Source organism: Bufo bufo, chromosome 5 (assembly GCF_905171765.1).
Source record: "Bufo bufo chromosome 5, aBufBuf1.1, whole genome shotgun sequence".
NCBI lineage: Eukaryota > Metazoa > Chordata > Amphibia > Anura > Bufonidae > Bufo > Bufo bufo.
Window position 1 is genome coordinate 537,036,384 of NC_053393.1, and position 20,713 is coordinate 537,057,096.

The 20,713-nt window shown below is 43.6% G+C and overlaps 1 protein-coding gene across 1 annotated transcript in view; it reads right to left on the bottom strand.

Annotated features, from left to right (window-relative positions):
- VWDE (von Willebrand factor D and EGF domains) overlaps positions 1 to 20,713 on the bottom strand; it is a 109,472-nt gene that overhangs the window by 34,810 nt on the left and 53,949 nt on the right. The window contains exons 10-17 of the mRNA XM_040431275.1: positions 16,617 to 16,890; positions 9,793 to 10,001; positions 7,416 to 8,365; positions 7,203 to 7,339; positions 6,234 to 6,389; positions 4,346 to 4,450; positions 2,700 to 2,814; positions 1,546 to 1,796 (exon numbers count right to left, since the gene is read on the bottom strand). Of these exons, the coding sequence (XP_040287209.1) occupies positions 1,546 to 1,796; positions 2,700 to 2,814; positions 4,346 to 4,450; positions 6,234 to 6,389; positions 7,203 to 7,339; positions 7,416 to 8,365; positions 9,793 to 10,001; positions 16,617 to 16,890 (2,197 nt within the window). The remainder of the gene's footprint in view (positions 1 to 1,545; positions 1,797 to 2,699; positions 2,815 to 4,345; positions 4,451 to 6,233; positions 6,390 to 7,202; positions 7,340 to 7,415; positions 8,366 to 9,792; positions 10,002 to 16,616; positions 16,891 to 20,713) is intronic.

A 20,713-nucleotide genomic window follows, 5' to 3' on the forward strand; every position in this document is an offset into this window, starting at 1 on the left:
CTACTATAATACTGCTCCTATGTACAAGAATATAACTACTATAATACTGCTCCTATGTACAAGAATATAACTACTATAATACTGCTCCTATGTACAAGAATATAACTACTATAATACTGCCTCCTATGTACAAGAATATAACTACTATAATACTGCTCCTATGTACAAGAATATAACTACTATAATACTGCCTCCTATGTACAAGAATATAACTACTATAGTACTGCTCCTATGTACAAGAATATAACTACTATAATACTGCTCCTATGTGCAAGAATATAACTACTATAATACTGCTCCTATGTACAGGAATATAACTACTATAATACTGCTCCTATGTACAAGAATATAACTACTATAATACTGCTCCTATGTACAAGAATATAACTACTATAATACTGCTCCTATGTGCAAGAATATAACTACTATAATACTGCTCCTATGTACAGGAATATAACTACTATAATACTGCTCCTATGTACAAGAATATAACTACTATAATACTGCTCCTATGTACAAGAATATAATACTATAATACTGCCTCCTATGTATAAGAATATAACTACTATAATACTGCTCCTATGTACAAGAATATAACTACTATAGTACTGCCTAGATGTTTAAGAATTTGCAGTAATTTGCATTCAGTGTGAGTTGCTCTTTAGTTTATTCCATGTCACTGAGTCTGATTTACTGTATGACGATACAATAAAGCAGTGATGATAAGTGACACAAGGTGTAAGCTCTTTATTCCATTCTGTTATTTGTGGGGCAGGTAAGTGCACATTTATGTGAAGTGACTGAGACTTTCATGTTGAAGAGATGCAGTTTACTGAGATCAGCGTGGTATGAACATCAAAGAGATGGCATTTGTGGTTCAGGTCATATAGGCAGAAGACACTTTAGGTTCTTCATCTTCAGGAAGGTCTCACTCCTATCAGGTCTACATTAATATTGCTTTGGATAATTCTATACTGAAACAATGTTCTGAAGAATTGTATTCTTCTGAAATTCAATATTAAGGTGTCTTCAGAATAAGAGTGAAAGCATTGATACCTTTGTCACTCTGACCATGAGAAGGATGCACAATTTGAATTTTGAAGAGACAGAACAAAGGTCTCCACAGTGCAGAGCTTTTTAGGAGAGTAGAGTGCTAGTCTTGTGTGAAGAGGTGACAGAGCTTGGTGAGACAGAAACATGTTCTTAAGATTAGGGTCTGGAAGGAGAAGATCTACTAAACTCTTGCTAATTAATTTCTCAATTTCTCTTCATACCTATTGGAGATCCATATTTCTGATACAAATCTCCAAATCCCCATCAAAGATGAATGATGGCATTTTTTCTACCAGTAGCCACCACTAGGGGGAGCTTACTTTATCCTATTCCTATATTGAACTCAATACTAACACAGTAAGCTCTTGAGATTCCTCTGGTGGCATCTGGAGGCAGGCTTAATTTTTTTCACTTGTCTATATCTATGCAGGGGACTTGGAGCTTTGTGTCATATGACAGGTAGACCCAAAGTATAAACTTCATGTAATATACCTCCACTGTGACGCTCGTCTTGGCATTGCAGTCATCTAAGACGGAAAACACAATTCTCTCTGTATCCAGTGACATAACTTTCCAGATCAGTAATCCTGCTGGAGATAAAATGGCGCCTTGTGGACCAGATTCTATAGAGAACAGGACTGCAGAACCTTCAGGATCTGACCCCACAAACTGGTAGACAAAGTTCTCGCCATAAAAGGTCTGCAGCTTTTCTGGTAAGGAATGGAGCTCAGGAGGCTGATTATCTGAAAGAGGAGAAGATGGTGGTGGGAGAGGCATGACCATGACAATAACCTTTCCTGAGCACGCTCATTGCTGATGGTGCTTATTGTAAACTGAATGCCCTTTACGAGTTTTGCTATAGGGCCCCATGCTAACCTATTACTGGACATCATCCAGGCATCAATGAAACTAAAATATGACTTTTTTGGTCTTTAATTTGGGACCATGATACTTTGTTGCAAAGTTTTTGTACTAGCCATTAAGCCTGCTGTCTATAGATTACTTCCCCTCAGTCATTTCTTTATCATCACAGGCAGGATTACAATGACAAGTAACATCTCTATATAGATAACACAGGATGCACTACTCAAAATAGGTGATGTCACAGCTTATCTACTCCCCCTCCCTTCACAATCATTTTTGTACAGCTCACAAAACAATGCAATCCGGAAGTTTCACACTTGCAACTAAGCCCCATAAAAGGCTGTGATTTCATGCTCTTTAGAGGTCACTTCTCAACAGTCATCTCATTATCATCCTGGGCAGGATTACAAGGACAAATAACACGTCAGTATAGATAACACAGGATCCACCATACAAAATTGGTGATATCACAGCATATATACTCCCCCTCCCTGCACAATCATCTATACAGAGCTCACAAAGGATGCCCACTACATACTCCCATAAAAAACAATTGGTCATTTCCAGACTATAGGTTCCTATGGTCCACGTGGCTGCTGTAAAGCATTTATTTTTATGCTGTGAGCAGTTCAGAGAAGATGGCCGCAATAATCATGTGCAGAAAATACTACTAAAATAGTCATGTCAGGACTAGCTGACAGGTCCTCTTTAAGAGGTCTTCTCTAAGAGTCCTGAGAAACCCTTCATCTTCTATGAATATTCCTGAGAGACAAGGATCTTACTTTCGGCAATGGACCAGGTTAACTTGGAGGCACTTGGCTTGCAGACTAAGCAGGGACTTGTTGGGTTTGTATCTCCTTCAGCATAGCAGAGTCCGTCAATGTTACACGTTTTCTCCTAAAAAGAATGAGAATTATTTTCTTCACACTGAGCTGAAGTCTAATTTCAATGAGTCAGACAATGGGGGGTTCGCTCCCACCCTGGAACATTGTCAGAACTGCCAGGATCGCAGCAGTTGTCAAGGAGCAGTGACTTCTGGCCAAGTGCCTTAGGATCACAACCTTGAGGGACTGATAAAAATGAAGGTTTCTTAAAAAATTTATTACAATAGACTGAAAGGGTTTCAAGGTAAATAAATCTGAAGTCAATGAAAAGTTTGACAACTTAAAGGGGTTGTGTCATCTCATACATCAGGGACATATTACTTGGATATGCCTCCGATGTCTGATAGGTGCTCGGCTATTTTTGGCATCCCTATAGAAATCAATGGAGGGCAACTGCGCATGCGCGTTCCTCGCTCCTTTTCTTTGCAGGCTCCGATTTGGAGATAGGTGCAGGTCCCAGAGGTGGGACAGAAACTCAGACATTGGGGGCATGTTCTAGTGATATGCCCCCGATGTATGAGATGATACAACCCTTTTAATTGCTCACTATCTTTAGGATCATTGCTTACAGTCAGTGAAGGAGAGCACTCTTGCTTCCATTCAGAGGCAGCAAACTTACCCATAGCTAAGTCCTGCTCTCAGCTGAGAAGTGGATACAATCGTTTCCGGACTAGACAATGCTCTGTGAGCTGAACGCGTCAGCCAACCTCTCTGCTACAATTAGCGATGAGCGAATCGACCTCGGATGAAACATCCGAAGTCGATTCGCATAAAACTTGGTGTTAGAGCGAGCGCTCCCTACAGTATTAGAATGTATTGGCTCCTATGAGCCGAAGTTATTACTTCGCGAAGTCTCACAGGATTTCAGGTAATAACTTCAGAAATTAATTTCTACTGTAAAAAAACTTATTCCGAACTCGGGTTTGGTTCCAAGGTACCACTTGGAACCAAAAGCGAGTTCTGTAAAAGGTTTATCATCTATAGCTCTGATCTCTGAACTCCTGACAGCTCCTAAACAGCCATTATAGGTAAGTTCTTATCATACTGATTAGCTATAATGAGTGTTTATGATCTGCGAGGAAGTACAGAGAAGGGCTACAGAATCAGTTCTCTGATGGATTCCCTGTGATTAAGTGTCAGTCTGCAGATGCACTAAAAGTGGAAGCTGTAGAGGAAAAACTGTTGAAAATGTTAACTAAACAGTAGACCAATTGGAAAAATAAATTTTTAGCCCAAAATGAGAAGAATATAATATACAAAAATTGTCCCCAAGGGTGTCCATAGCTTTTTAACTGTTATCTAACAGAGAGAATGGCAACAAAGAGCAGTTCCATCTCCTCCTGAAGGACTTGGCTTCTCTGTGCATAGCCACTGAGAACTGTGTAATACTTAATCCCGCCTGTGGAGGCACTGCATAGAAACGTTACACTTGGTACTACATTCCTCCATAGATCATAGCTGATCATTGGTGGCGATGAGAATATCATTGGAAGACCCTCTAAAATAAGGGATTATCCAATGTGGATACAAGTGCCATAACTTACCTTCAGTGTACAAAGCCCTTCTGACAAGGGGTCGCAGGTCTGGCAGGCTCCATCATATAGTGTCATCGATTTAAAGTTGCTGAATATTTCGCCATCATTTGACACCTGCAAATAACAGCATGAATTGTAAATGACTGCTCCATGACACGATGGTTGTGAGGTTTTTGGGCTGCAGTAATTGCGGTATGTTGCATTTTCTTACTATTAGCACTGGGCTTTGGCCTCTCCAGAAATGTTTCCAAGCCAGACCATAATTCTATATCTAGGGTTCAAAGCCATCCCTTTTCTATGAGAAAGGAAACATTCAGACACCGGAATTTCAATCCGAATGTTCTCCATAGATCAGGAAAATTAACTCCTGTAAAACCAGACGTAGGGTGTGGAAGGTGACAAGAATGAGACTAGTAGCAGTCTCAAAATATCAGCATACAGTGCCATACAATGTTATACATGATAATGATACCGCCATACAGTGATGTAGACCGTGATAACAATAATGTACAGTGCTATACACTGTCATAATGATACCGCTATACAGTTCTATACACTATGATAAAGATATTGCCATATAATGCTTTACACCATTATAATAATAACACTACATGCTTCTGTATATTTTAATAATAATACTGTCATACAGTGTATACACCATGATAATATTACCACCATACAGTGCTATACACTATGGTAAAGTTAAAACCATACTGTGCTATACACTATAATAGCACCATACAATGTGTAGTGCCCTGGAGCAAGGGTACTGTGAAGCCTGAACATTTGTGGCTATTTCCCCCTGTTTCTACTATGCGAAGTTATCAACCCATTACTTTATTTCACTTGAAAGGGTTAACTTGCATTGACTTGTACTGTTTAGTACTGTATAACTACATTTTATATGTATGTTGTGATTTATATCCTGCTCATTTTCACTGTATTTGCACAGCACTGGGGAAAGAGTTAGTGAATACTGAGAGACTTTTGGGACTTTTGGGGAAAGAGTTAGTGAATACTGAGAGACTTTTGGGACTTTGAATAGGAAGCTGGTAATTCTCCACAGCTGATTCGTTTACCACCAAAACCAGACAGTCTGACCTTTTGAATGTCTGGTTTAGCTCTGTAATTATGTCTGGAAATTTGTTTTTGTTTGGAAAAACTGCTGTGTCATTGCCATTGAGTATCATTTAAGCTCTAGTGTAAGTCTATTACAGATGGGAGTTGTAACTTTGTATCTGTTTGTGCTGAGCTTCTCCATTCCACCTCTCCCACTAGGAGGTTCTAGTTCAGCCAGAAACTGTATATAAGGAGAGCAGTCAGAGCCCCTAGTGTTCTGCAGGTAGGGAACAGTGCTCAGAAGAGGAGACTCTACCAGACTATTGAGTGACCAGAAGAAGACACTAAGACAGGGATACTCTGCTACAGACCCTAGATCACCAGCCTTGAACCAGGGTACCAGTCTTCTGAAGAGAGAGAGGGACAGCTAGCTCAGGCCTTTCCTCAGCATTAAACCCTTCTTCCAGGGAGGAGACTGGAGAAGCCAGCCCTATGCCTCACCTGTATTGTTTTGCACCTGAATTCCTCCAGTAAAGAAGTATAATAATAACACTATACAATTCTGCACACCATAATGATAACGCCATTCAATGATATACACCATGATAATGCTGTACAGTATTATATACCATGGTAACATCATACAGCACTACACATCATGATAATGCCATACTGTGCTATACTATACTATAGTATAATGGTGCTATACACTATAATAATACCACCATACAGTGCTGTACACCATTATAATGACAACATACAGTACCTAAAATTCTCCTTTCATAATAAGGGTTCATTTTATCATCTCCTGTCCAAAAGAACTAATTAGAGGCAATACCTTAACTTTCAGGCGAGCGATGGGTTTCTCATCTACAGGATCCATCCCGTCAGACTGGGCTACATCGGCAGGAATCTGGCAGTCCACAGCTCTGGGGTTTCTGAATGTAGCCTGTGTGAATACTGGCTCAAGAAGGATCCATCTGCCTCCACTATACTGGGAGCATGGGAAAAATGGAAGCAAGGAGGACAGTTTCGTTAGTCCATAGGGAGCAGCTCTGGAGCATAGTACAGGATGTAACTCAGGATCAGTACATTATATGTAATATATGTACACAATGACTCCACCAGCAGAATAGTGAGTGCAGCTCTGGAGCATCATACAGGATGTAACTCAGGATCAGTATAGGATAAGTAATGTATGTACATAGTGACTCCACCAGCAGAATAGTGAGTGCAGCTCTGGGGTATAATACAGGATGTAACTCAGGATCAGTACAGGATAAGTAATGTAATGTATGTACACAGTGACTCCACCAGCAGAATAGTGAGTGCAGCTCTGGAGTATAATACAGGATGTAACTCAGGATCAGTACAGGATAAGTAATGTAATGTATGTACACAGTGACTCCACCAGCAGAATAGCGAGTGCAGCTCTGGAGTATAGAATGTGTCGGCAGATAAGAACCGTTTGGCCCATCTAGTCTGCCCAAATACAGGATGTAACTCAGGATCAGTACAGGTTAAGTAATGTAATGTATGTACACAGTGACTGCACTAGGAGAATAGTGAGTGCAGCTCTGGAGTATAATACAGGATGTCACTCAGGATCAGTACAGGATAAGTATTGTATTATATGCACACAGTAACTTATTTTTCTCTGTATGGTCTCAAAATGAGACATCCTTTGATTCATCTACATCCTAGAAATTCCAATCATTTCCTTGAAGCTTGGCGTTGACACAAAGACATTTGACATAATATCTTCACCTGTCACTAACATGCAGTCACTCTCCCACAATCTACATACCTGTTGCTTTGTAAATTCACATTTTAGACTCTCTCCCTCCTTGAAGCCCAGACCGAATACTCTTACGGAGGTGCAGTCGTACTTTCGAACATCACAAAGTCCAAAATTTTCAAGCTCAGAAATTTCAGGCACCTGGTCTTTATGAGAGTTACAAGAAAATATGTCATTGATTGTCACATATCGACTGAAAATACACATGATGACCAAACTTACCAGACAAAATGCTACAGTCATAGGAGCTATACCCATCGAAGCAGGAACAGCCCCATTCCATACACTGCCCATTGGAGCTACAGAGGTTGGGACATCTCAATTCCAAGAGAATCTTCTCAACTGGAATCTGGTAGCTTCTTGCTTTGTCTTGTCTAAAGTCCAATATTTTTCTTTCACACTCATTCTCCAGGAGAGGTAAACCAGCTTCGGTCCATCCTAGGTCATCTTTCAATAATATATCTGTAATGCACATGTCAATGACATCCATGAGACGTTTCTCCAGGAATCCAGCGCACAATTTCCCAATACTGGAGTTAAAAATTGCCTGTTGGCAAACTGCTGAAGCATAGGAATGAGTCAACCCTGATGCAGTAGGCCAAGAAGGAATAAGCTCAGGAGGAGTTTCTGTGGAGTGATCCTCGGGAAAAAAGTAGCTGAAGCCTTCTAAGTCTGTTTGGCTTAGACTTTGATAGGGAAACATTGAGAGATCTTCATAATAATTTTGACGTTTAGCGCGATTTTTCATAACTTTCTCTTTGCTTGGGCTTCTGTAGCTCCGCACATGTTGTGGTGGTCTCCTTGAGATAACATTTCTTCTTGAAACATTCTTCACATCTACAGGGTTGGTGGGCATCCCTTTGAAGCCTATAGATAATGGGTCATACTCTTGGAGATTGTCCACGGAGCGCTTCCGAAGATCCCGACTGGTATCGGCTGAGAACACGTACTCATTCGTTACATCCAAGACTGGGATTAAGGTGAGAAACCTTACATTTTCTTTACCAGTGCAGGCAGAGACATCTTGTAGAGAATTGGTAAGGACTGTATATGGTGATTGCCGGGGAAGGTTTCTTCCTGGGGTAGATGTGCAACCACAATATTTGGTCTTCTCAATGTTTTGCGGAATGGAAGCTGGGATTTTATCAAATAAACTTTCTCCGGCAGGAATCCTGTAAGACCAAAAAAAGCATACATTGCATCATTTCTGATACTACATTATGGAAAACTTTGATAGGGAGTAGCTTTGTAGAGGGTGGCATATAACTCCTTGGGACAAGTCATACACTGGGCATAATGTAGTGCTCTTTTAGTTTTCTTTTTTTATTGATGCATCTAGATACAAGGTATTGCATCTGCTCTGCTCACTTAATGCATCTGGCATTGCTCTGCTCACTTCCCTCGGTCCCCTTGTTCCTGGCGGAACTTGCCTGCCTCTCTCTTCCTCTGCCATGCATGCACGGCTGCCGGGGTTACTCTCCCCCTCCTCACCTCAATGTCAGGTCACCTTTGGGTACTTAAAGGGTTTTCTCCGGGCTATTAATATTGATGACCTATCCACAGATCAGCTGCTAAGTCTATGACAAGCAGGAAGAGGGAAGGGAGATGGCACGCACGCACTGTCTGTGCCTTCCCTTCAGAAAGCTGATCGGCAGGGGTGCTGGGTGTCAGACCCTCGCCGATCTGATATTGATGTATACTGAGGATAGGTCATCAATAATAAAAGCCCAGAGAACCCCTTTAAGGCACTTCCCCTATGGGAGGATGCCTGAGCAATAGATTTCCTAGTCAGCTAGTTCCCTGCTAACATATGCTGTTTACATTGACTTTCTGTGTGCAGACTTCTGCATACTTCCCGGATTTTGACCCTACGCTGCCTGACCTGACCTCTGCCTCTTCACAGTACTGACCCTGAGCTGCCCACCCTGACCTCAGCTTGTCCTGACTACTTTGCCTGATCCCTCAGTACCCTGCATCAGTGTCACTTGCCCTCCACGGGTAAACAGTCCACCAAATAGAGACTACTGCAGGAGGCAGCAGTTTGGTGGTTCCCTTGCAGCAAAGTCCAGATCCTTGTGTAGGGGTTAAAGGGAATACCAGAGGACTATTAGGATAACAGACTTAACAGTAGCCCAAAGTCAAATCTGTTCGGTTGACATAGTAATTCCACCACACCCACTACCTTAACACAAGGATGCATTCTGGCACATGTTGAACCTTTCTCAATTGTACCATAAACTATAAGGCCAGCCCCAGTTTGCTGTGTCAATTGGTTCATGGACGTCCATGAAAAATCAGAACATTAGGTACAAGTCTGACCGTATGTACTATGGGTTGCTTTTACACTATTTTTGAAGTAAAGTTCTAGATTTTTACTCTGAGTTCTTTAATGACCCCTACTTTTTCTAGAAACAAAGACATTTTTGCTGTACTGTATTTGTTGATTTTTAAGGATCTACTCGAGCTGGCCACACACAGTTGGCCGAACTCACCGATTTCAACAAGATATTGAGAGGTCCCAAATGTGTGTCCGAGATATAAATGGCCTACGACAATACAATCATAAATGTATACCCCTAGTATGGAGTGAGCTTCTTACTTCCACTCATTGATGAAATAAAGGCGTCCATGCGAGGTCTCTTCCAGCTGGACTCCTTTTTTGTCATGAAAATCATTTTTCGCATTTCCATCAAACGTTCCACAAAGTCCCAGCGTGTTCTTGAAGTCCATGTTGGAAGCCCTCAACGTCAAACTCATCCCCCAGTCACTCACATCAGCTCGGATGAAAGCTCCAGATGAGAACAAAATCTGTAACCACAAGGTTGTGCATTTTACCATTCCGTGTTGAGATATTCACCCCTCCTGTAGATTTGAACCTTACTTAAAAGATTTCTCCAGCTTTAGAACCCATTTTTAAACATCAAGAGTGGAGAACAGCTACAAAGAGCATCTCTCACTCTGGAGGACCTGTCCTGTCCTGTGTTACACAGACAACCCATTGATATGAATGGACAAGGTGTAATGCTTCATTTCCCCTATGGTGGCGCTGCCGGGGAATTTGACACTTGCTGAGAGATATCCCCACAGATCACAGTTGATTTCTAGTGCCAGCAGGGCAACACTTTGATATTTTTTTTTTTTTTGTCAAAGGACCCTTCCAAGATGTAGGGACTGTCCAAGGTGGGCAACTCCTTTTAAAGTACTCATCAAAATATGGACTTCAGTGTGATATGCAAAATGCCAAACAGGAGAGCTGGAAAAGCCCTTCCTGATCCATGGATTCATAGACAGTTCTATATAATTCTTCACGGCCAACAAACAGCAAGAACAAAGATCGTGTGATCCCTTCTGTGACTCAAAAGAACCAGGAAGGACTTTATTTTCAGCATCCTTTAGATATCAGCATGGACATGTCCAGTCCTCTAAAAATAGAGATGCTCCTTCTATGGAAGGAGCCTGGACTTATACAGCTTGAGGAAGGCCTATGTGCCGAAACATTGCTGTTTTTTTTTTCACTTTTTTTTCACAATAAAGCAGTAATCAAACTGACATTTTTGAACTTCTGACTCTAAGTGAATCCAGGTGGAACCTGCCCGCAAGATAGCATGCTTGCCTTGGACCTGGTAGATATGACAACCTTTCTGACTCCTGTGAAGCCTGTACCAAGTTACATACAGTACAGCCATAGACATTCTACGAAGCACCATATTATCAAAATATTCTTCTCTAAGGCCTCTTTTACACGGGTGTCATGGTTTTGGGCCGGATAAGATACGAGTGCGTCACTGGAAAATGCGCGATTTTTCCACGTGAGTGCAAAACATTTTAATGCGTTTTGCACGAGCGTGAGAAAAATCGGCATGTTTGGTGCCCAGACCTGAACCCGGACTTCTGCACAGAAGTTCGGGTTTGGGTTAGGTGTTGTGTAGATTGCTATTATTTTCCCTTATAACAATGTTATAAGGGAAAATCTTAATACAGAATGCTTAGTAAAATAGCGCTGGAGGGGTAAAAAAATAAAATAAAAAAATTTAACTCACCTTAATCCACTTGTTCGCGCACTCGGCATCTCTTCTGTCTTCCTTCTTCAGGACCTGGGTAAAGGACCTTTGATTACATCACTGCGCTCATCACATGGTCCATCACATGATCCATCACCATGGTGATGGATCATGTGACGGACCATGTGATGAGCGCAGTGACGTCACCACAGGTTCTTTTCCTACTGCACAGCAAAGATGAAGACAGAAGAAAAACCGGGCTGCGTGAACAAGTGGATAGGGTGAGTTAAATTATTATTATTATTTTTTTAACCCCTCCAGCCCTATTTTACTAAGCATTCTGTATTTAGAATGCAATTATTTTCCCTTATAACCATGTTATAAGGGAAAATAATAATGATCGGGTCCCCATCTCGATCGTCTCCTAGCAACCGTGCGTGAAAATCGCACCGCATCCGCACTTGCTTGCGATTTTCACGATTTATTGGGGATTATTAGAGATCTTATATGCTCGTTATTTCTATAGTGACATACTCAGTAGCGCCATTTATTTCCATCTTCTATTTTAAAGTCTCGGATCACTATACGGAATATACTGCCCTTTGCAATGCTTCCTGTATCATTTTCTATCTTGCCATTTTCCTTCTCTTGAATTCTTATCTACTTATATTTATTAATTAATAAAGATTGTTATTTTTTTTTATATTTGGAGTCCCATTGCCTTTTTGGTATGTGTAAACGTGGTTTTGTTCTATGGGTTTTTGATGCTGTCTGATTGGACGGAGAGATTTTTGTAGGTTATTTTATAAAATAAAATAAAAATTTATATGCCATCAATGCCTGAGATGGGCCAACACCTTTAAGGTAGAGGAAGATCAAAAGGGTTAGGAAGAAAAGAGTAAGGCTACATGCACACGACAGTTCAGTTTTTTTGCGGTCCGCAAGCCGCGGATTCGCAAAACACGGATGGCGTCCGTGTGCAATTTGCGGAATAGCACGGACAGCCTTTCATATAACTGCCTATTCTTGTCCGCAAAGCACGGACAAGAATAGGACATGTTATATTTTTTTGGCGGGGCCACGGAACGGAGCAACAGATGCGGACAGCGCACGGAGTGCTGTCCGCATCTTTTGAGGCCCCATTGAAGTGAATGGGTCCGCATCCAAGCCGCCAAAACTGCGGCTCGGGTGCGGACCAAAACAACAGCCGTGTGCGTGAGGCCTAAAGAAGAAGCTTTGGAAAAGTTCTGGGTGTGCAAGAGATTATGTGAGATCAGAAACTGAGAGAGGTCAGGGAAATATTTTTGGTTTTGGAAGCCTAAAAGTTGATCAACCAAAACAATTGTTCTTCGGGAAAAATTTTACAACAAACTATCTTTTTAGCCATCCTTTGCTAAATTTATCAACTTAACAATCATTCACCAGGCGGTCATTCATTCAATGGCTGAACCTACGCTCAACCTATTTAAGGTGTGTGGATTGGCCACTGTCACCGCCAGCTCTCTGAGAAGGTCTGTTAGACGTTCTTCTCTACCTCTTGCATGATGTTCTTTATTTTGGTTTCACTTTGTCATCTCCTTTCCTTCTCCCAGCTGTCACCTATTTACACTGATTGCATCCCTTTATATTCCCTCCCATACTGCCTCACTTTGCGGTTTATACTACTTCCTGGATTGTGTTCACTGCTGGGGCTGCTGATTCCTCAAGATAAGTCTTTTTCCTTTATTTGTGTTTCCTTGCTGGCTTGATTCTAGGTGACCCTGACTCCGTCCGTATTAAGTGCAGGGAGCTGGTGGTCGTGTCCCCTCACTATTATAGGGTTTTCAGGTGTCTCATAGGATAAGGTACGTGGGCATGCAATCGTCTACCATAAAGATCTTTGCATGGGCATAGCAGTCAGGGAGAGCTCTAGGGGTTTTATAGGGCTCACCCATATGCTCCTTAGTTTGGGATCAAGCCAGTCGGATGTTTATTTATAAGTTCCAGCTTTCTGCAACACCATCTGTGACAGCCACCTTATGTGTCAAAAGTTACCTTTGTAGGTGCTGTGGCTCCTTGTGAAATTGGACACCCCAGGCTTTTAGGCTGCCTCTGTATAGAGTTTGTACAATACTTGCTTTGTTTTATTTTATAAATTTCTCTTGTTACATATTATAACTATTTGTAACATACTGTAAAGTATTGTAGCCAATTGTAAACATATTCTAATACATTGTAACATATTATAACCAATTGTAATAAATTGTAACATATTGTAACCTGCTCCGTTACTAATCCGCTAAACACCCCTGACCAGCAAGTCATCATTTCTACAGACAGATGTATCCTTTCAGGCATGATTTAAATACAATGTATTTGGCTTGGAAAGATAAGTGAATGACTCAAGCGATCCCCAGTCATTCTGAGCCTTGCAATAGCATTACATTATTGGCAGGGATCGGCTCACGCTTTCCAGACAATGGCGTTACAGTATTTGTGTGAGCAGAAAGCTGAGACCAGAAGCCTTCTCTGATGTGATGCCTCTTCTACAAGGTAAATATTAGAATTGCCTCGGCCTCTCCAATGAGTCCCTTTACTGGGAGCATCTGAAAACATCTGTTTTCTGGTGAGGGGACTTCATATTTTCCCACAGGCTGTTGAGTTAACCCCTTAGTCGGCGGAAGCCATGAATCACATTTCAAAGTCTCGCCTACAGCCATAAGACTGGTAATAAATCACGTAACGAATCTGAAGTGTTTGGAGAGGGAAGGATGCTATGTGGATGGTTGAAGGGGACGCGATGGCAGAACAGAAGACTATTAGATTTAGAGGAACATATGGAACCAAATGGGCGATAATACTTTACAGGAACCTTATAGAAAACAGACGTATCTTCAGAGGGTTGGATTACTGACACACATGCTTGATTCCCCATGTGATTGGCAGCTGGTGGCTCTTCTGATGACATCACTAGTCACCAGGCTCAATGCAATGGAATGGGTTTAATATGACTGCAAACATAGTATCATTAATAGGGCTCATGCGCACGAACGTATTTTATTTCGATGTCCGTTCCATTTTTTTTGAGGACCATATGCGGAACCATTCACTTCAATGGGTCTGCAAAAAAACAACGGAAGTTACTCTGTGCGCATTCCGTTTCGGTATGTCCGTATTTCCGTTCCGCAAAAAAATAGAACATGTACTATTATTGTCCGCATTACGGACAAGGATAGGACTGTTCTATGAAGGGCCGGCTGTTCCGTTCCGCAAAATACAGAATGCACACGGATGTCATGCGTGTTTTTTTGCGTATCAGTTTTTTGCGGACCGCAAAATACATACGGTTGTGTGCATGAGCCCTTACTATGAGCCACTTTGTTTAATATAGTTAAAAGGGTTCTACAGGCTACAGATATTGATGTCCTCAGGTTGGGTCATCAGCAGCACATGGGTGGGGGTCCGACACCGAGCACCCCCACGATCAGCGGTTTCAGGCAGCCATGGTGCCAGAAACTATACAGTGTACGGAGCTGGAAGCAGAAGGCTTGATGCACTGCAGTTTTCATCGCTGGCATACTGAAACTCAGCTCCCATTCACATAAATGGGATCTGAGCTGCAGTACCCTTGCATGGCCACTGTCTGCTTCCAGCTCCACTGCTGTCCAAAAGATCTGATCACTGGAGGGGCTGATTGTTAGGCCTCCATGAATCTGATATTGATGACATATCCTGAAGATTGGTCATTAATATCTGTAGCTCGGAAATCTACGTTAAGATGGTTTAAAAATGGGGAAACTTTAAATGAGTTCGAAAGTACGTTTCTGAAACTAGGAGCAGCACGAGAGAAGTTCTGGATGCACAAAGGACATTGTGAGAGAGGAGGAGAACAGATCAATATATATATATTTTTTTTTTAATAAGGTCTGAAATATGGCCAATAGAAGTGAAAAGATATTAGGCAATCACAAGAGGGGTTAGAAGCGACACAATCTGAAGGTAACTGTGAGTCTAACAGAGTGAGGAGGAATGTCCCAGAGGACTAGGGAATGGAGAAGCAGAGAGGGGTATATGCCACTGAAGTCTGAAATTCAGGGAGTACTGGTTACCAGTTTTGGAAGAGTACCATTTCGAGGGATTGTGTCAGAGTATTAAACATGGTGGAAGTCTAGGGTTTGGAAAGCAGTTCTGGAGGACTTGGTCAATATGTGGAAGAAGTAGAAAAGTGTTTGAGAGTAGCTGATAACTGAGCAGTGATGTTAGAAGAGCATTTTTGGTTGAAGCCTCTGGGTTGGGGGGAATCTAACAAGATGAGGAGGAAGATTCCAGAGGATAGGGGCAGCATGAGAGAAGTCCTGTATGCTTTACAGGAGATTATGCAGAACGTTTTTGAAGAGGAGTATTCATTTTAAAGGGAACATTTCGTTAGAGAATGACCTGTTGTTTAAAGGGGTTCTTCAGGATTTACACATTAAAGATCTATCCTCAGATCATTAGTATGAGTTCGGCGGAGACCCTACTCCCCGCACTTCCACCAATCAGCTGTTTGAGGAGGCTGCAGCACTCTCATAAGCTCTGCAGCCTCCTCACGGTTCACCAAGCGCAGCGCCGTCCATTGTATATTGGATGTGCTTGGTGCTGCAGCCCTAGTCCATTCACTTGCATGGGATTGAGCTGCGCCTAGGCCATGTGACCAATGAACATGATGTCACATGCATGGGACCCCCAACCGCCTCTTCATACAGCTGATCGGCGGGGCGTCCCGGAAGCTGGACCCCTACCGATCTCATATTGATGACCTCAATGCGTATGTATTGAGGTCATCAAAACGTAAATCCCAGAGAACTCCTTTATATTAAGTTTTTATGTTAAACATACGGTATATATTTTTTTTATTTTTGGCGATGCTATTTTTAAAAATTTTCCAAAAAACTGATGTCCTGTACTTTTCACTCAGGCCACCTACGGATGTAGTAGAGTTAACACTCATGATTTATGAGACGTGTTATCTAAACTAAATGCGTTAAGCAAACACCTTCAATTGCTTTGAGTTAAGAGCTTGAGTGGGTATATATATGAAAAACACAGGATCCACCATCCACAACAGATAGTGGTTGCAGCTTATGTACTCCCCCTCCCTGCACAGTAATCTCTACCTATAAATAAATCTATTAGAAAAAAGAAATATTTACTTAACTTATTTAACTTAAAACCAGATATTGATAAATATCATTGACACATTCCCTTTAAAGTTGGGGCTTAGGGTGAGGAAGAAAAGTCCAAACTGGAGAGGAGTTGTGCATACAAAAGTAGAGTGGAGAAAGTAAGAGGGATATTTTTGGCTGAAGCCTGACATTTATGAGATGGAATATATAAATGACATGGTCACTATAATATTATGTTACCACTCTTTGCTGCAGATGTTTTCTCTCGAGTTACCTACCGTCATCTTCCTCCCGTGATAAGATTCCGTAATCCTGAAGTTAGGCTCAGATGATTCCTGAGTCTTCACGGCCAGGTGAGGCTGAGACTCGTGGAGCTGCCCGCTGCACATGTCAAAAGTGATGATATCTCCCCCTTCCTTGGCTACAAAGCCGCAGTTACATGAAGCCGGGTGCTCGACGCTTCCACAATCCCACTGCCGGACGTGGACTTCGAAATCACGAGATGTACTTTTATAGAGCACAAAGGTCCCAGTGTTAAAATTATCATAATACCTGCAAAGAGATATACATGTTGGGTTATCCTGTCCTACGTGGGTGCTCAGCACTACCCCACACTAATCATTTTACTGCCCTAGACATCACACATAATACTATCAATGCTTTCACCATAATGAATCACCAGGAATCTCAGCAATCAGTCCAGTTTTCTTATCTACTTGCATGTCGTACTCCATGCAATTCATCTTTCAGGTAATATTCCTCAGGCATTATCAAATGTGCTGCGCTAGAACTACACCCTGAGCGGTTTGCCAGTGTTAGTAAAGGTGCCCTATTGAGCCTTTGATAAAGTTATGGCCACCTCTATAAGGAAGGCCACCCATTAAAACTTGGAAGCACAAGAAAGACTGTCTCTGTCACTGGAGGACCCAACATGTCCATGGATGACAGTCCATATATCTCAATGGGCATGTGGTGAAAATAACCTCGCCACTGGGTTTTGGAGGGGCCTGGTTGCCAGCCTCTTGCCCCAGGATTATGGGCCCTCTCATCAGCCCATGCAAAACTTAAACCCCATGGCGATTTGACTGTGTTTGTGGCATCTGAGCGCTCAGATCCAAGCCATATGGGGATATGTGGGGTTTTGAGGTGTGTGACAGAACCATCTGTCTGTGGAATTGTATTGTATGTTATGTGAGGGTACCCAGATAGCTAATTTTATTGTATTCGTGTTGTCTGAGTGCCATTCATCTAATGATATGCACTCAGACTTGAGCTATCTGGGGATATGTTAAATGTCTGTGTTTACTGTAAGGGTGTCTCCAGGGCAGAGAGGAGGAAACCATGATGCATATTGCATGTTTAAATGGTGATTTCTGTCCTGTTGTCTCCACATGTGTATTGGCGATTTCCCTTTGTCCTGAGAGATAATTGGATTACTCCTCGGGTGTCTCCAGGGCAGAGAGGAGGAAACCATGATGCATTGTGGGGATGTCTTGTGTCTGTGTATCCTGAATTGCTGCATATCTGTCCTGTGTCACAGTCTTCCTTCTGGTCCCCTAGGGGAGTGTCCACCAGATGGGGACCTGCATAAATACAGGCGGGTAGCCCTCAATAAAGAGTTCCTCTTTTACATTCAACATAGAGCCTTGTCTCATGTGTGTGGGGATTGCTATATGCTGTATACTCCCCTGGCTATTACTCCTAGCTCTTGTAAGAGCTGTTCCTTTTCCTGGTTCCTGTGGTGGTATCGGTGTCGAGCGGAGTGCTTGGAGTCCTCGGGAGGCACTGGGAGCATTTATCAACGGAGGTACCCGGTCGGGGTGCTAGGTGATCTGTTACATTGGTGGCAAGCGGCGGGATCGTTCCCACAGCCAGAAGGACAGCTACAGGAGACACCATTCCATGGATTTTACAATTCGAGGGCAACGCATGTCCTAGTACAGTGACCCTGACAGCACCAGAATGGAAACAGCAGTGGAGTATGATGAGGGTGTCATGGATGACCGAGATGCAGTCCGCAAAGGCATCTGGTACCAGGTACTGGGTATTGTGGACTATATGCAGGACGAGAGACTCCCCACGGAAGACCAGCGGTTGCAGAAGCGAGTAGCCCTGCGGATGCCCTTCCTGGGAGAGCAGCCCCGGGAGGAATGGGTAAAGGAATTGGAACTCCTAGCATGGCAGGAGCTGTGGCTGGAAGATGCCTACCAGGCGCTCTGGTGGTATGGGGCACAGTACCTACCCAGGACAGCTGAGCATGACAAGCCAGAGGGAGAGGAGTTTGATGGTCCTGGCTTGTTATGGGAGACTTTTTCAGAGCTGGAGTTTGGGAGCCCTACACAAGCCCGGTTCCGTGATCTCTTGGAATGGAGGGAGAGCAGGTATGACTGGGACGACACTCATGAGATTGAGCAGGACCTGGTCCACCTGGTGACCCGGGAGATGGAGCTGGAACAGGGCTACCAGCAGCTGTTCCACTCCAGTGAGAAGGCTCAGCAGGAGAGCAGAGTGTCAGACCCAGGTCCAGAGCCCTTCAGCTGGGAGGATATTGTGTATGTTTACTGGGAAGAACCCCAGGTGGCCAGTGGAGATGGGACCGAGGTCTCTCCACCAGTCCTGCAGGGAATTGGGAGCCCAGTCTCCATTCCCCAGCGGCAGGCTGAGTTACAGGGGGCAGAGACAGTCAGTCCTGTCCTCCAGCGGCAGAGTGTCCTACAGGAAACAGAGAGCCCAGTCTCCTTTCCCCAGCAACAGGACACTGTATTGGGAGCGGAAACAGTCGGTCTCCCTCCCCAGAGGCTGTAAGTATGTATGTATGGGAGAGGAGCTTGTTACCCCCTCTCCCTATTGGCAGTGTGAATTGCAGGGAATTGGGAGCCCAGTCTCCATTCCCCAGCGGCTGGGTGATTTAGTGGGAATTGGGAGCCCAGTCTCCATTCCGCAGCGGCAGGCGGAGTTACAGGGGGCAGAGACAGTCGGTCCTGTCCCCCAGCGGCAGAGTGTCCAGCAGGGAATAGAGAGCCCAGTCTTCTTTCCCCATTAGTAGGACACTGTATTGGGAGCGGAGACGGTCGGTCGCCCTCCCCAGCGGCTGGAAGTATGTATGGGAGAGGAGCTCGTTACTCCCTCTCCCCAGCAGTAGCTTAACGCACCAGGGGGAGACAGTAAGCCCCACAACAGTGCAGATGGGACCGTGGTCTCTGCACTTACAGCACAGGGGGTAGAGACAGTCGGTCCTGTCCCCCAGCAACAGGGCTATTTAGCCAAAGGGGAGACAGTCGGTCTCCCCCTCCAACAACCAGGCTCCAACCAGGCTTCTTCCATGGTAACGCTGGCACCAGGGCAGAGTACCGCTGATCCCTGCCCACAAAGCAACCTCCACTCCAAACCAGGGAGCAACACAGAGACCGGGAGTACCAGCTACCAATATAAACTTGGTGGATTCACTGGACAGAGACAGGCTACCAAATTCAACAGGTCCAGTATTTGGTTGTGGGTGGGCTGCCAGACTAACTCAGGTACCGACCGGCGTGAGGTCAGGTATCTGGTTAGTCTTCCCTGGGAGGGGGAGATCTGTGGCGAAAATAACCTCGCCACTGGGTTTTGGAGGGGCCTGGTTGCCAGCCTCTTGCCCCAGGATTATGGGCCCTCTCATCAGCCCATGCAAAACTTAAACCCCATGGCGATTTGACTGTGTTTGTGGCATCTGAGCACTCAGATCCAAGCCATATGGGGATATGTGGGGTTTTGAGGTGTGTGACAGAATCATCTGTCTGTGGAATTGTATTGTATGTTATGTGAGGGTACCCAGATAGCTAATTGTATTGTATTTGTGTATTCTGAGTGCCATTCACCTAATGATATGCACTCAGACTTGAGCTATCTGGGGATATGTTAAATGTCTGTGTTTACTGTAAGGGTTGTGACATTGTGTGTTTAAATGGTGATTTCGGTCCTGTTGTCTCCACATGTGTATTGGCGATTTCCCTTTGTCCTGAGAGATGATTGAATTTTTCCTCGGGTGTCTCCAGGGCAGAGAGGAGGAAACCATGATGCATTGTGGGGATGTCTTGTGTCTGTGTATCCTGAATTGCTGCATGGGGACCTGCATAAATACGGGCGGGTAGCCCTCAATAAAGAGTTCCTCTTTTACATTCAACATAGAGCCTCGCCTCATGTGTGTGGGGATTGCTATATGCTGTATACTCCCCTGGCTATTACTCCTAGCTCTTGTAAGAGCTGTTCCTTTTCCTGGTTCCTGTGGTGGTATCGGTGTCGAGCGGAGTGCTTGGAGTCCTCGGGAGGCACTGGGAGCATTTATCAACGGAGGTACGGTCGGGGTGCTAGGAGATCCGTTACAGGGCACACCATGTTA